Raw genomic sequence first — 17,545 nt, 5'->3', positions numbered from 1 at the left:
CCAACTGGCCTCAAAACTGCAGACCATGTTTAACCACACCAGCCAAGACCTTCAAACCAAGCATCTTCACCTCCAAGATCATCTTGAGACCAGCGACCCGGACAGATGCTGCAACAATCGGTTTGCATAACCAAAGAATTTCTGCACAAACTCTCAGAAACCCTCTCAGGGAAGCTCATCTGCATGCTCGTCATCCTCATTGGGGTATCAACCTGACTGTAGTTCATCGTCATAACCGACTTGAGTGGGCAAATGCTCACATTCGATGGTGTCTGGTACTTTGGAGACATGTTCTCTTCAAGGATGAATCCCGGTTTTCACTGTACAGGGCAGAGGGCAGAGGGGAGATGGCAAACAGCGTCTATGGCATCATGTGGTTGAGCAGTTTGCTGATGTCAGTGTTGTGGATATAGTGGCCCATGGTGGCGGTGGGGTTATGGTATGGGCAGGTGTATGTTATGTGCATTTTAATAAGGCATTTTGAATGCACAGAGATACCCTGACGAGATACTGAGGCCCATTTTTGTGCCATTCATCCACAACCATCACCTCATGTTGCAGCATGATAATGCATGGCCCCATGTTGCAAGTATCTGTACACAATTCCTGGAAGCTGAAAACATCCCAGTTCTTGCATTGCCAGCATACTCACTGGAAATGTCGCCCATTGAGCACATTTCGGATGCTCTGGATTGGCGTATACAACAGTGTGTTTCAGTTCCTGCCAATATCCAGCAACTTCACACAGCCATTAAAGTGGAGTGGACCATCATTCCACGGGCCACAATCAACCACCTGATCAACTCTATGTGAAGGAGATGTGTTGCACTGCATGAGGCAAATGGTGGTCACACCAGAAACTGACTGGTTTTTGGACCCCGCAATACAGTTAAACTGCACATTTTAGAGTTGCCTTTTATTGTGGCCAGCCTAATGCTGGTAATAATATAATCTGAAATTATCTTGTTTTATTTTTTTCAGTGGACACCATCTATTTTTTTTCATGTCCCTCTTGGCTTTCCTTGAAAGTGCACTTGGGATATGAATAATACAAATATCCATACATTTTACTAATCACATAAATATCACAATTACTTGTGAAAATTATCTTTGTTATTTTGATAATATACATGATTTCTTAATATAATGCATACCATGTGCTCTCCTGTTATACACTACATTTTATTTTCAGATGCCAGGTATGTTTTCATGTGTCTTCACTGAGGAGGGGGTTGACTCTTGTGACACTGTCATAAAGCCCAGATCAGTGGAGTGTTGCAGCGACGATTGTCACGTTTCTCCTTTCTCCATGTATGATCATAGAGATGGAGAATGATCAAGTTTTTGGTCAGCAATCTAACCAAGGCCCATCTCCATCAGGTGCTCAGTTTGGCCAGTTCTAGGAAGAGTCCTGGTTGTTTCAAACTTCACCCATTAAGGGTAACAGAGGCTATATGCTTTTGTGAACCTTGAATGCTGCAAACATTTTTCTGTGCCATTCCCCAGATCTGTGCCTCGATAAAATCCCGTCTCGGAGGTCTGCAGACAGTTCATTGGATTTCTTTGCCTCGTTTGTGTTCTGATATTCAGTGTTACCTGTGGAACCTTATATAGACCGGTGTTTGCCTTTCCAACTCATGTCCAATCAACTAAATTAACAACACATAGTGTGATGTGACATACAGCCAAGTATGGTGACCCATACTCAGAATTTCCGTTAATTGAGTTGATTTATCTAGTCCTTTATTTAAATGGTTCTACTTCCGAGGTCGAAGAAATAAGGGATAGTATAATCAGTTCTCCTTCAGACCCCACTGAAACACACCATGCCTCTCCATCTCACCCTATGCCGGGATCCTCTGGCCACCCCTTGCCTCATGTGGCTTCCTGTACTCAGGGAGAGACCTCAAACAGCGCTGACTTGGAGGCCAAAGTATATGACTCTGCATTACAATATTTTAGGTCAGCACTAAAGGCTGTTCCCCTTCCGCTAGCCATCCCAGTTCTTGGCCTCAAAGTGCGGGCCTCTGCATCAGATGCAGGCCCACTGGCTGATGCCACCGCACTCACACTGACCTAAACAAGGTTTCCCGATCCCCAGTTAAGCCCAGGAGGGGCTCCCATCCGTCTGTTAAGCCCAGGGAGGGCTTATGATCCCCAGTTAAGCCCAGGAGGGGCTCCCATCCGTCCGTTAAGCCCAGGGAGGGCTTATGATCCTCAGTTAAGCCCAGGAGGGGCGCCCATCCGTCTGTTAAGCCCAGGGAGGGCTTATGATCCCCACTTAAGCCCAGGAGGGGCTCCCATCCATCTGTTAAGCCCAGGGAGGTCTTAAGATCCCCAGTTAAGCCCAGGAAGGGCTCCCGATTGTCCATTAAGCCCAGTCCCGGGCCTCCATCCTCGCACTTGTCTCCAGTGTGGTGCATAAACATAAAGCCTTCATCCCTTCAATACTCTGGACTCTGGTCTACCATTCACTACTATGAACTGGTTCCCGACCTCTCTCTTACCTGTCGTTCCTAGGTCCTTAGATATCCCCACGACAATATGCATTGACATTCCTAAGCTGACTCTCTGTGTGTTCATTTCCACAACTCTGGAAGTGCTCCACTCTACAACTCAACAACACCTTGTTACATTACCACTTGTAAATAAATAGTTCACTTGCACTAAACCCTCTGACTACATCATGGTTTGTGACATAAAGACTCTATGCTGCAAACTTTGAATTTTTCATATACTTTTGAAGCTCTAGATTAGTTGATCCCGATGAACACTCATCGTCACAGCTGTAAACACGACGGCTTTTTTTCTTTGGTGAGGGGGTTTGGCAGCACGGTATCTTTGTTTCCATTTGGGACGTTAAAGAACGCTATATGCACGTCTACATGTACGACACGTATGACACTGCTGAAGTATTTCCACTTATGTGTACCATATGCATCAGATGTTTAGCCAACAGTCTGTGGGCATGACATCTGAGGCTGAGACTTGTGACTGGGACTCTGGACGCTTTTTATAGACTTGACAGACTCTACCTGAAATGACTCCAGACTTGACTTGACAGGAGGAAAAGGACATGAATATTTTAAAAGCAACTGCAGTCTTTTATCCTTAAATACTTAAATATCCTAATTGATATGTTACATCAGACTTCTCCATGTTGGATTTTAAATGTTTCTATTTATTCTGTCCTGCAAATATTAACTACATTTTAGATATGTTTTTTAACAGGCGGACAATTTTATGTGTGTGTGTTTGTTCACCTGAATGGAAAGGAGCAAAGCCTGTTTTAATGCTATTGAGTAGTCTAATCTTTATGGCCAAAGAAGATATTTTGTTTTATTAATAAATGTTCATTTAAAAGCAGCCCAGAATCATCATATTATGTTGCCATTAAATGACAGAGGAATAAAACTTTTTGACATTATTCTTTGAGGAGAAACTCAGTCATTAAGTTGGTCTGAATCTCAGTCGAATCTCATGGTTTTAAAGATGAAGATGAATTTTATTTATCGTGAAAACATTAGATAATGTTTTTATGTTGTGTCACTTGTAATTACAGATTTATCCAGATAATATTTTAACTGAAAATTGAGTGTTTGAAATTATTGAAACACTATTTTCCTATTTAATACTGCAAAGCTGCTTAGATAATCTTAATTGTTAAAAGCACTATATCAGTTTCTCAACTCTGGTCCTAGACGTCCCCCAACACTGAACATTTTGTATGTCTCCCTTTTTTGACACACCTATTTCAGTTCCTGGAGTTTCTTTTAATGAGCTACTGAGTTGAATCAGGTGTGTTTGATTAGGGAGACACACAAAAGTTGAACATGAAGGTGAAATATTTATGCTTGATGCATAATTGTGTCACATTTGGGGAGGACATAGCATAAGGTCTGAAAGTGCTGGATCTGAAGATGATTACTTACTGTGATAGTTTTCACATGCAGTGCAGTGACACGGTTTCTCTCCAGTGTGAATCCTCTCATGTAGTTTCAGATTTGATGACTGACTGAATCTCTTGTCACAGTGTGAACACTTGTAAGGTTTCTCTCCAGTGTGCATCTTCTCATGTAGTTTCAGATTTGATGACCGACTGAATCTCTCGCCACAGTGTGAACACTGGTAAGGTTTCTCTCCAGTGTGAATCCTCTCATGTCTTTTCATGTCTCTTGTCTGACTGAATCTCTTGTCACAGAGTAAACACTTGTAAGGTTTCTCTCCAGTGTGGATCATCTCATGCTGTTTTAAATACTTTGCTGTAGTAAAGGTCTTCTCACACTCAAAGCACATGTAATCTCTCACACCAGTATGTGTTTTCTCATGTTCTTTCAAATTTTGTAGATGTGAAAACCTATTTCCACAAAAATGACATGAATGTGGCTTCTCCTTTGTATGAACTCTCAGGTGCTGTTTCAGTTCTGGAGCACTCAAAAATGTTTTCCCGCATTTATCACATGTGTACAGTTTCTCTCTAGTGTGGATCATCTCATGTTTTTTCAGGTCTCTTGACTGACTGAATTTCTTGTCACAGTGTGAACACTTATAAGGTTTCTCTCCAGTGTGGATCCTCTCATGTTTTTTCAGGTTTCCAAAATCTCTGAATCTCTTGCCACAGTGTGAACACTTGTAAGGTTTCTCTCCAGTGTGAATCCTCTCATGTAGTTTCAGACTTGATGACACACTGAATCTCTTGTCACAGTGTGAACACTTGTAAGGTTTCTCTCCAGTGTGGATCCTCTCATGTAGTTTCAGACTTGATGACACACTGAATCTCTTGTCACAGTGTGAACACTTGTAAGGTTTCTCTCCAGTGTGGATCATCTCATGTAGTTTCAGACTTGATAACACACTGAATCTCTTGTCACAGTGTGAACACATGTAAGGTTTCTCTCCAGTGTGAATCCTCTCATGTAGTTTCAGACTTGATGACACACTGAATCTCTCGTCACAGTGTGAACACTTGTAAGGTTTCTCTCCAGTGTGGATCATCTCATGTTTTTTCAGGTGTCCTGACTGACTGAATCTCTTGTCACAGTGTGAACACTTATAAGGTTTCTCTCCAGTGTGAATCCTCTCATGCTGTTTTAAACACTTTGCTGTAGTAAAAGTCTTTTCACACTCAAAGCACATGTAATCTCTCACACCAGTATGTATTTTCTCATGTTCTTTCAAATTTTGTAGATGTGAAAACCTCTTTCCACACAAATGACATGAATGTGGTTTCTCCTTTCTATGAACTCTCAGGTGTCTCTTCAGTTCTGAAGCAAACAAAAATGTTTTCCCGCATTGATCACAAGTGAACGGCTTCTCTCCAGTGTGAATTCTCACATGTGATGCAAGGTATCTTTTTATTGTGAAACTCTTCCCGCATTGATCACATGTGTATGGTTTCTCTTCAGTGTGGATGTTCATGTGATCCTTAAGCTTTGATGATCGTGAGAAACTCTTTCCACACTGAGTGCAGGTGAAAGATTTATTGGTTCTTTTTTTCTTTAAATCATTCTGTTCAGGTTTCTCTCCACTTCTAACATGATTTTTCTTCTCAGATTCACTCAGTTCTTCTTTCACCACATTATCTTCAATCAACTCTGAAACAAAAGTAAAAACAGTACATTTGTCAGTGTGATGGATCTGCCACAAGAATTACTTCGGTTTGAAAAGACCCTTCAATATGGAGGCCATGATTGTTTTCAATCCTAAGTGCCCTTCAGAGTGTGATATATCCCTTTATAGTAAAACCAATATAGTAAAGTCTTTTCATTAATTGATCAATGCAAAGATCAAAATTTGGGATGCTCCGATAAGGATTTTGCAGCCGATACCAAGTGCAGATTTCTGATGCTTCAAGCCAGAGATAGGCACTCGAGTTAGTGACTCGGTGTCTTGCATAGCCAGATCTTCAGACTGTTGGCTGAAGGTCTGGAATCTATCGCAGCTTTCATTGGCCAAGGCCCACCCATGAGTCCATTTGACTGACATGTCATACAACTAATCTCAGTTTGTTTTGTTTCAGCGTCACATTTTGGGATGTGGAGATGTGTAAAACTCTTGGACATATTGTAAAGACTTTATGCCACAAACTTTGTCTTTTACACATACTTTTGAAACTCCAGTGTTGATCCTGATAAGCACTCATCGTCATAGCTGTAAACACGACAGCTTTCTTCTTTCTTAAGGTGGTTTGGCACCACAGTATCTTTGTTTCCAGGCAGAATGTTAAAGAACGATATGCACGTCTACCAGAAATCATGTAAAATTCAACCAATGTGATGAGGATTTCGACACTGCTGAAGTGTTTCCACTTTTGTGTCCCATATGCATCAGACATTTAGCCAACAGTCCTTGGGCATGACGTCTGAAGCTGAGACTAGTGACTCGGACTCGAGTCGCATTTTTATATATTTCAGACTTGACCTGAAATTACTCCATACTTGACTTGATCAGAGGAAAAGGAGTCGGGGAAATTTTAAAAGCAACTCAATTCTTTTATACTTTAATACCTATGTAGCTTAACTGATATTCAGACACACGCATCTCTTTTGCCAAGCATTCGAATAATGTATCTCTTAAATTGTGACTGCAGTTGTATCTGATCAAATGTTCATTATTTTTCTTTAGCTTGGGTTAAACTAATTAATTTTTCATTATCAGATGGGTAAGCCTAGCCAGGCAGGGAAGCAGAAAAGTAAAACCCAACTGGGAGATTGGAGCAGGGGCCGCCTCGTGTTTAATATCGACCTCTGGGGCTTGAGGTGGGAAACTGAGAGAAGCGCAAGAAAAATGGAGAAAAGAAAAATGTATTGGTCTGTGTTGTGAGCAGAGGCAGCCTCGCACTGGTGTCTGATTTGGGAGATGGAAGCCACTGAAAAGGAAAAAAGGGGTTATTAGCGGCAGGAGGAAAAAGACTGAGATGTGTGAGTCTCAGAGGTGGAAAGTAACGAATTACATTTACTCGCGTTACTGTAATTGAGTAGCTTTTTTGTGTACTAATACTTTTTAAAGTAAATTTTTAAATCTGTAATTTTACTTTTACTTAAGTATATTTTGTTTAAAGTATTGTACTTCGCTACATTTTAAAACACATTAATTACTGAGTAAAAAAAAAAAAAAATCGCTCCCTGGAAACTACGTCAGCAAATAATGGGCAGGAGGGCAAACTGGCGCTAAAATCAGAAGAAAGATGCAGACGGTAGTGGTGGAAATTATGATTCTTTCTAGAGATTCGTTCATTTTCAGTTCGTTCACCAAAATGATTCGTTCAGAATCGTTCACTGATTCGTTCAGTGATCATTTCTTGGTATTACACAAAATATGCCAGCAGGTGGCGAAAAAAGAGTGTATTATGTGTTATGTCTTTAGTCAACGAACGTATTCACTTGTTACAAAAACTGATCTGGCTTTATTAAAATGTGTGTATAATCGCATTCAGTATATAAAGTCTAATTAAGTTGTTCAGATGAACAAAGCACAAGGTTTTCTTGCCTAATTAGCATTTTAATTGTTTGGTCAGACAATTTGTATATTATATATTCACATTTTAAATCGGGGATTAAACGTGGAGTTGCTAAATATCAAAACAAGCGTATGTGCACAGTAACTGCGCTTTGCATTTTGCGAGATTGACATGCTAAATGGCAGACTAACCCAGTTTACTCTCATTAATTTTGTTCACAAACGAGATAAGCGATGTACCAGTTAATTTCATTCACGAACGACATGTATCCGTTCATTCAGGTTCACGAATGACATGTGTGCCAGTTCAGTCATTTCATTCACGAACGAGATGTACTAAATCATTCAACTCGTTCACGAACGATAAGATCTCTAGATCTTGTTCAGATTCATATGAAACTCGTTAATTGAAGGGCGTATTCGCTCACTACATTCAACAAATCACATTCTCTGTCACATCTCATACTCAAAGGCTATTGGCTCGAGGTTGTAACTCTTTGACAGGATGAAATGGTTGTTACTCGGTTCACTGAGCTGCGCATGCGCTGCTTATAGCGCCGCACTGCTGTGGAGGGAGTAACTTCAGTGAACGAGAAATATGAGTCAGTGGATTGCGTGAACGAGAACGATTCGTTCACCTAAAAGATTCATTCAAAAAGAACGATTCGTTCACGAACGACACATCACTAGCAGACGGTCAAAACAGGCGTTAGTGGTGCAGACACCGCTGAAAACGAAACCCCGTCATATTCTGAAGTTGAACTCGAAGGAAATGAAGTGAACCCCTGGCCATATGTATGCTCTATTATGCAGTGTAAGCTGTACTTGCCTAGGAAGACCAAACTAGCAGCTTATAAAATCTCGACAAGACATCAACCCTTCGCAAGAATGTAGGGCTAAGCTAAATAATTGCATCGTTGCATTGGTGGTTAAAATGAAGCTTTAACATTTTAGCAAGAGGTTTTGCACAAATTAGCCAAAAAGACAGTGGTGAGGAGTGTGCTATATATATATATATATATATAGTCTGCGATATCATATTTTTTGTTTTAATGATGTGCGCGCGCATTTATAGTGCGTTCTTTCACTGTGTGATTCAGTCTCCTAAAATGCATGTAGAATGATCACAAAATTGAAGATATAGGGGCATAAAATTAACATTTATATAATTTCATATATTAAATCAAAATCACACAAAGAATGCCATCTTTTCCTCAAAAAAATCATGAATATATACATACATGTATATAACAGTTCAGTAAACAAGTTAATTAAGAGACTTGCGTTTTAGACACCATATTGCCTTTTTTAGCTCTATTTCTACAACAGAAAATAATTCCAAACACAGCCACCAAAGCACAGTTTTGCGTCTCTGAGCAACGTGACAGTGTTTCGTTCCTGAATGAATCAACCGTTTAAATGATTCGGTTCAATCGCAATGACTCACTTATTAACAGTGACTTGCTGACACATACTGGCCATTTTAATTTCACATTTAAAGTATCATTTTTTTAAATAATGAATTTCTTATCATTTCAAATGAGTATTCAACATTTTATGTCTTGTATATCAAAACATTATTCATGCATTTGTAACTGCAGGTTAAATGCATTCTTGTCCTGCACTAAACAGTGTAATACATCTAAATGCCACTTCCAATGAATCTTCTGCATTTCCTCTGCATTAAAAGATGAGTTTGTTGATACTTATTTGCCTGGTAACAGCCCAAATGTTTTATTATTCTAAATAACTGATTCCTTTAATTAAAAACAACTAGTTTGAGATTAATAGACCTATCCCAGGGGTGTCAAACTCAGTTCCTGGAGGGCCGTAGCCCTGCAGAGTTTAGTTCTAACCTTGCTCCAGCACACATATCATGTAGTTTTCAAATAAACCTAAATGATTAGATTAGCTGGATCAGGTGTGTTTAATTAGGGTTAAATCTAAACTGTGCAGGACTGTGGCCCTCCAGGAACTGAGTTTGACACCCTTGGCCTGTCCCATTTTTGACTCCCTCCCACTGTTAAAATGTAACTAAGTAATTTTTACTCTGAGTAAATTTTAAATGAGCTACTTTTTACTTTTACTTGAGTTGACTTTTAGACTGGTACTTTTACTTGTACTTAAGTAAAATTTCATTAATGTAATGGTACTTTTACTTGAGTAGAATATTTTTGTACTCTTTCCACCTCTGGTGAGTCTGTACTACAAGTGGAGGCAGCCTTGCGCTTTCCTCGGCTGCAGGCATCGGGAAAGAGTGGTTTGTAACATTTTGACGGGAAATGCTGAAATCCCAGAGTAGCCTGCACGGTTGCAAATTTAGTCATTTGTTGTTCAGATTTAGCATTTTTTTTTGACTACCCTAGCAACATGTTCACCCAAAGCACATAGCAACAAATGGACCTTTTATATATATATATATATATATATATATATATATATATATATATATATATATATATATATATATATATATACAGAGGTGGGTAGTAACGAGTTACATTTACTTCTTTACATTTACTTATGTAAATTTTTTGGGCAACTAATACTTTTTTGAGTATGTTTAAAGATGGGTACTTTTACTCTTGCTTGAGTAAATTATTTGGAAAAAATCTGTGTCTTTACTTCGTTACTGTGGGCCACGCTCCTCTCGTTACTTTATCTTAATGCAATAAATGTTATAAATGCTTCAGTTTATTCCAAAGACGACGTCTCCTTTTCTTTGGACAATGAGCGATGCTCATTTGCGAATGATTCATTCTTTTGAGTCCACTCTGTTCAAAGGATTGATCAAGCCAATTGGCAAACGAGTGAATTGGTTCATGAATCAGTTTGAATGATTCGTTCAGTTCCCTGCCGCACGCGCTGAGCGTCTGAAGTGGTTCACTCAGAGTTGTAACGTTTAACATCAGCAGCGTTGAAAACGTGGCAAATGTTCAAAGACTATTATTTGCTAGCGATGAAGATCCTTATTAGATGAACACCGCGTGTGCTGTCTACTGTTTAACAGGTAATAACTTGTGCTACATTCGATTACAGTACACGATACCACTGTGACATTGGTTTGTTGTACGTGTGAATTCTAACAGAGGGGAGTCAAGTTGAATGCAGCTTCCAAAAGAAAAAAAATAGCCGATTAAGATTTTATTAATTTTAATACAATCACACCGGCGTGAAAACGTTCAGCGAGTCACCAGCTGCTAAATTCAGATCTGTGATCGCTTGCTGGCGCTGAGCCAGAGATAGATGTGTTTTTACAGCACTGCGCATTATAACCAATCACACACGATTCTGTTGAGCTTTTGAATGCAATGGCCAATCATAGGTGTTCAGGTGAGTCATCGCTAAAATGCCGGTGCTTCCTTCACTCGCTCACTGACTGAATACCTCTTTCTGGCGAATTCTCTCGTCAGAAACAACAAAGTGCAGATGTGTGTACGAATCTTTAATTAAGATATTGATTTCACAGTGTTAACAGTTTCAGTGATTTTAATGGGAGTTTCTGAGAGTGATTGAACTCTAGACTGTCAGTGAAAATGATTTTTGATAATGTAATATTATTTGGTCTCTTTATGAACAATGAAATATTAGTAGCAGTTTTTATATCACATTAACTTTCAATGTTAAATTCACATTTAATATAAAGTCAGTCGTATTAAAAATATGTTATGGCATGACACCTATATCTGTGACTTAAGTAAACAGACAGATGTTCTGGAACTTAACGGTCATGTGAGGAGTTTTCTCTCTCTTCTCTGTGTCAGAGGTTATTTATACATATATAATACATACTTTAAAATATCATTTATTTCATGATGCAAATCCGAATTTTCATCAGCTGTTACTCCAGTTTTCAGAGTTATGATCCTTCAAAATATAAATCTAATATATTGATTTATTACCAGTGCTGGAAACAGTTTTGCTGCTCAATATTTTTTTAGAACCTGTGATATTTTGTTAAGATTATGATAAAAAGAACATCATTGATAGTAAATCAACATATTGGAATGATTCCTGAAGGATTATGTGACATTGAAGACTGGAGTAAAGGCTGATGAAATATATATATTTATACACACACATATAACATACATTTTATCTATATATCTAAATAAAAATAGGCTCAGTATATATGACCCAAAGTAACTAGTAACTAACTACTTGAGTAGATTTGTTATCCGATACTCTTTTACTCTTACTCAAGTAACTATTCAGACTAGTACTTTTACTTGAGTACAGTTTTTGGGTACTCTACCCACCTGTGTGTGTGTATATATATATATATATATATATATATATATATATATATATATATATATATATATATATATATATTTGTCAACCTTAAAAGTTATTAGATGATAAAAAAGACATGCATTTTCCTCTTAACCACACAAAGAAGAAAGTATTGAAAAGCTACCCAGTGCTGCACGTTGGCTAGAGACTTGCCTAGTAATAGCATTCAGGAGGAGGTTAATGGGTTAATGAATTAATGAAGAATAAACACCAACCTTTTTGTTCTTCAGTATCTTTAGTGTGTTTGATTCTGCAGGGTTCTGGATCTCTCATCTCCTCTCTTTCCTCTTTAATAAACTCAATCTTTACAGATTTCATCTCTTCTTGGATGGTTTGATGCTCCTCTTCACTTGAGAACTGATGCAGATATTCCTGCATTTATTGTTGAATCGATGAATGTGAGATTGTTGTCAGAGGAGTGTCACTGAACATGAATTTCTGTGTGGAAGAAGCAGATTTAAATAAACAATAAATCAAAGATGCATTAAGTGCTGTCTCTTTTTAAATCATTACTATATTATACCACAGTAGTGAATTGTGACTCTTGAACCTTGAAAAACTACCAGCCTAGCTTTACAGTGTTGTGTTGTCTTCTAAAACTCATCTCTGACAGTAACACCTCTGAAACAAGAAGCTATTCCAGACTTAATGCGATCACAAACCAACTCTGGACACCTTTCAAATGCCAAAAGCCTATGCAAAATGTTAATTATCTTACATTAATAGTGTATTTTATTATTATAATTAGTAGTAGTACTGACCTAAATATGATATTTCAAATAAAAGGTACACTCATGGCAAGATGGCGCCGCACATGGCTGCTTCAGTGCTTGGCTCTCCAGTGTTTGTACTGTTTTTGTTCGTTTTTCCTGTTTTTTGTTTAACAAACACGATCAGTTTCACCAGGGATGAACTGCTGAACATTCGGCAGTACACACCACATGATATTTTTCCGGATTTCTATTATACAGACGTTTTACTGAACATTGTTATTGGAGGAGCAGCAGCGCTGATCAAGCGCTTCAGGACGCGCAGACGGGGAAAGCGAGCGGGAGCGCTCGTCAGACTCAGGAAGCGCGGATTTCGAACGCCGTTGCCTAGCATCCATCTCGCAAATCTCCGCTCTCTACCCAACAAAACGGATGAACTCCTTCTGCTCTCTCGGACAAATAAGGATTTCTCTCACTCTGCTGCTCTGTGTTTCACGGAAACCTGGCTGAATGACGCCATACCGGACAGCGCACTCCATCTGCCGGACTTTCAGCTGTTTAGAGCGGATCGCGACGCAGAATCAACGGGGAAATCGCGCGGCGGCGGGACATGCTTTTACATCAATGAACGGTGGTGTACAGATGTAACTGTGTTAAAGAAGATGTGCTGTCCTGATCTAGAAACGCAGTTTATCAACTGCAAGCCGTTCTATTCGCCGCGGGAGTTTCACTCGCTCATTCTGGTTAGTGTTTACATTCCACCTCAAGCGCACGTGAGCTCAGCTTTACAGAAACTCGCTGATCAGATCACAGACACAGAACAACAACACCCGGACTCTGTTTTAATCATTCTTGGGGACTTTAATAAAGCCAATCTCTCCCGTGAACTGCCAAAATACAGACAGCATGTTACCTGTCCCACCAGAGACAGTAATATACTGGATCACTGTTACACCACAATAAAGGATGCATATCACTCTGTTCCACGAGCAGCTTTGGGACGTTCTGATCACTGTCTGGTTCATCTTATACCGACCTACAAGCAGAAACTTAAATCTGCTAAACCTGTAGTAAAGACTGTGAAGAGATGGACCAGCGAAACAGAGCAGGATTTACAATCTTGTTTTGACATCACAGACTGGAGCGTTTTTGAAGCTGCTACCACCGATCTGGACGAACTCACAGAGACTGTAACATCCTATATTAGTTTCTGTGAGGATATATGCATTCCTACCAGGACTTATTTAACATTCAACAATGATAAGCCATGGTTTACAGTAAAACTCAGACACCTTCGTCAGGCCAAAGAGGATGCCTACAGAAATGGGGACAGGGTCTTGTACAATCAGGCCAGGAACACACTGAACAAAGAGATTAGAGTGGCTAAAAAGACCTATGCTAAAAAGTTGGAAGACCAGTTTACTTCCAACGACTCTACTTCAGTTTGGAGAGGACTGAGAGCCATCACAAACTACAAGACACCATCCCCTTGCACTGAGGCTAATCAACGACTTGCTAACGACCTGAATGAGTTTTATTGTAGATTTGAAACCCCCAACACCCACTCTGACCATCTCCCTACACAACCATTAACACCTCCTGCAATCCCCCTCTCCATACCTCCTGCTCTTCAAATCTGTGAAGATGATGTGCGCCAAGTCTTCAAGAAAAACAAAAGAAGAAAAGCACCAGGCCCAGATGGCGTTACACCAGCCTGTCTGAAAATCTGTGCTGACCAGCTGGCCCCCATCTTTTCACAGATCTTCAACAGATCTCTGGAGTTGTGTGAAGTGCCTTCCTGCTTCAAACGCTCCACCATAATCCCCATTCCAAAGAAACCCAAGATAACAGGACTTAACGACTACAGACCTGTGGCTCTAACGTCTGTCGTCATGAAGTCGTTTGAAAAACTGGTTCTGGCTTATCTGAAGGACATCACTGGACCCTTACTGGACCCCCTGCAGTTTGCGTACCGAGCAAACAGGTCCGTGGATGATGCAATCAACATGGCATTGCACTTCATCCTGCAACATCTGGACAAAACAGGGACTTATGTGAGGATCCTGTTTGTGGACTTTAGTTCGGCTTTCAACACCATCATCCCAACAACCCTCCAGACCAAACTGACCCAGCTCTCTGTTCCTAGCTCTATCTGTCAGTGGATCACCAGCTTTCTGACAGATAGGCAACAGTTAGTGAGACTGGGGAAATTCATGTCAAACAGCTGCTCCACCAACACTGGTGCCCCTCAGGGATGTGTTCTCTCCCCTCTGCTCTTCTCCCTGTACACCAACGACTGCACCTCTAAAGACCCCTCTGTCAAGCTCCTGAAGTTTGCAGACGACACTACAGTCATCTGCCTCATCCAGGACGGTGACGAGTCTGCTTACAGACAGGAGGTTGAGCAGCTGGCTGTCTGGTGCAGTCTTAACAACCTGGAGCTGAACACGCTCAAAACAGTGGAGATGACTGTGGACTTTAGGAGAAACCCCCCTGCACTTTCCCCACTCACCATCATGAACAGCACTGTGGCTGCAGTGGAGTCATTCAGATTCCTGGGAACCACCATCTCTCAGGACCTGAAGTGGGTCAATCACATTGGCTCCATTGTGAAAAAAGCCCAACAAAGGTTGTACTTCCTTCGCCAGCTGAGGAAGTTTAACCTGCCACAGGAGCTGCTGAAACAGTTCTACTCAGCCGTCATTGAGTCAGTCCTGTGTACTTCAATTACTGTCTGGTTTGGTTCAGCTACAAAATCAGATATCAGAAGTCTACAGAGAACTGTTCGGACTGCTGAAAGGATTATTGGTGCTCCCCTGCCCACCCTCCAAGAACTGTACACATCCAGAGTGAGGAAAAGGACTCAGAAAATCACTCTGGATCCCTCACATCCAAGTCACCCCATCTTTGAACTTTTGCCATCTGGCCGGCGCCTCAGAGCCGCAAATACAAGAACAGCAAGGCACAAGAATAGTTTCTTCCCCCAGGCAATCTACCTCATGAACAGTTAAATGTTTCCCACTTAAACTTATGCTTATGCAAAAATGTGCAATATCCTTATATTTATTTGTTACCCCTCCATCCTAGAACATTCCGGCATCTCACTCAATCCTATTCCATTATCATTTATAGCACAATTGTTTATACACTTATTTATTTGCCAATTTGTAATTCTCCCGTAATTTTTTTTTTTTTCTTTTTTTTCTGTGTGTTGTTGTGTGTCTGTTTACTGGAAGCTTATGTCACTAAAACAAATTCCTTGTATGCGCAAGCATACTTGGCAATAAAGCTCTTTCTGATTCTGATTCTGATTTACATATAGTCTACAAGAGAAACGAATAGTTGAATTTTTGAAAATGACCCCTTTTCAAAAGTTTACATCCCCTTGATTCCTAACACAGTGTTGTTACCTGATTGATCCACAGCTGTTTTTAAGTGATAGTTGTTCATGAGTCCCTTGCTTGTTCTGAACAGTTAAACTTCCTGCTGTTCTTCAGAAAAATCCTTCAGCTCTAGGGATGTAACGATTATCTGTGAGCTGGTTGAAAATCGATTTGAATATGTGTCGATTCAAATTGGTTGAGACGCTTAAATGAATCGCGGTAGGAGTTTATATAAATGTATGTCTGATGAGAGCTTGCTGTCTTTAGAAAAGTTTATACTATAGTTTTTCCTTTCATCTTGCTTCTGTGTAATGAATATTAGTTTACAGTGAAATTTTGGACAATTTCTCTAGCCATCTGAACAGATAATTGTTTTTCCACCATGAATGATAGTAATAAGGAAACACATAGCTATTTTTTTTATTTTTTTGGTATTGTTTTGAAAATATTATATAGGTGCAGTACCACACATTAAACATGACACTACTTTGGTATAATGCAAAAAAAATAAAATAAATGTAACCTTTTCCCAACACTTATGAAGCCAAAATGTTACCGCATGCAAGGAATGACCTATATATATTAACGTCTAAGGTTAATACTTGTTCAAAACAATCACTTTAGCAAAAGTTTTTGTAGGCTATTCTCTGCTTATATATTTTTTTTTTTACCCCAAATACCAACAAAAGTTTTTTGTTTGTTTTGCAAAATGTAGCTCAACTCACATTCAGAATCTGAGAGATACGTGTTTAAATTTACTTTCCTCATTTGTGAAACTATTTGTCCTGAACAACTCATCTTTTATGAACATTAGACACAATATGATCGTTTTTGAACGAAGAGCATTTCTAGAGTAAAAGTCTCTTTCTGCACAGAACACAAGTGTTATTAAAGTAAATCACTCCAGCGCTATTCATACGAGAATCTGACTTGACCTCAAACCTAATTACGCAAAACAATCCATGCATGACACCAAACAGCAAATAAATAGTGAAAGAAAAGCAGAAAAGAGGTCTCACATTCAACTCTTCTTCTTCTTCTTCTTACTTTTTTACGGCGGATCGCAGACAGATACGTGCATTACCGCCACCTATCTTGGAAATGGACCATTAACACTTCCTATACTATAACCTCTCACCAACATAACACCCTTTATTTACCCGCACAGAGGCTTCATAGAGTTTCATCCGGCGCTGCGTGTTCAGCTCCTCCGTCCACTCTCAGCCCCCATGACAGAGGAAAAAAAAAAAAAAAAAAAAAAAATACACACCCTAATTTAAATGCGCTTATTTAACCCAGTATTTCCCAAATATTCTACCATTAGATTTATTATACTCCTATCTGACTTTAATACATTTTGAATTGTAAACTTAACTCCTATATTATTTAATTCCTCCTTCAACTCTTTCCTTTCAACATTATATCTCCTACAGTGAATTACTACATGCTCAACTGTTTCACTAACTTCACATGCCTCACATAAATCTGTTGGACTCTTACCTATTAAATGCAATGTACTATTCAATCTTGTATGCCCCAATCTTAATCTTGTAATCATATTCTCCTCATACCTACGCCTACCTGATACTCTTCCTTTACCCACTATTGGCTCTATTTGATGCATATGTCTACCTTTTATTTCATTATCCCAATATTGCTGCCATATTTTCAGAATATTCTTTTTAATAATTGACTTAA

At 39.4% G+C, this 17,545-nt stretch overlaps 1 protein-coding gene across 2 annotated transcripts in view; it reads right to left on the bottom strand.

Annotated features, from left to right (window-relative positions):
- LOC132158598 (gastrula zinc finger protein XlCGF57.1-like) overlaps window positions 1–17,545 on the bottom strand; it is a 77,213-nt gene that overhangs the window by 12,976 nt on the left and 46,692 nt on the right. The window contains exons 2-3 of one of the 2 annotated variants that reach the window (XM_059568104.1): window positions 11,970–12,192; window positions 3,933–5,594 (exon numbers count right to left, since the gene is read on the bottom strand). In XM_059568104.1, the coding sequence (XP_059424087.1) occupies window positions 3,933–5,594; window positions 11,970–12,132 (1,825 nt within the window). In that variant the 5' untranslated portion in view covers window positions 12,133–12,192. The remainder of the gene's footprint in view (window positions 1–3,932; window positions 5,595–11,969; window positions 12,193–17,545) is intronic. The other variant, XM_059568184.1, reaches the window with a different exon arrangement.

This window comes from Carassius carassius, chromosome 1 (assembly GCF_963082965.1).
Source record: "Carassius carassius chromosome 1, fCarCar2.1, whole genome shotgun sequence".
Taxonomy (NCBI): domain Eukaryota; kingdom Metazoa; phylum Chordata; class Actinopteri; order Cypriniformes; family Cyprinidae; genus Carassius; species Carassius carassius.
The sequence above is the reverse complement of the archived record's forward strand: the minus strand, read 5'-3'. Positions and strand labels throughout refer to the sequence as shown.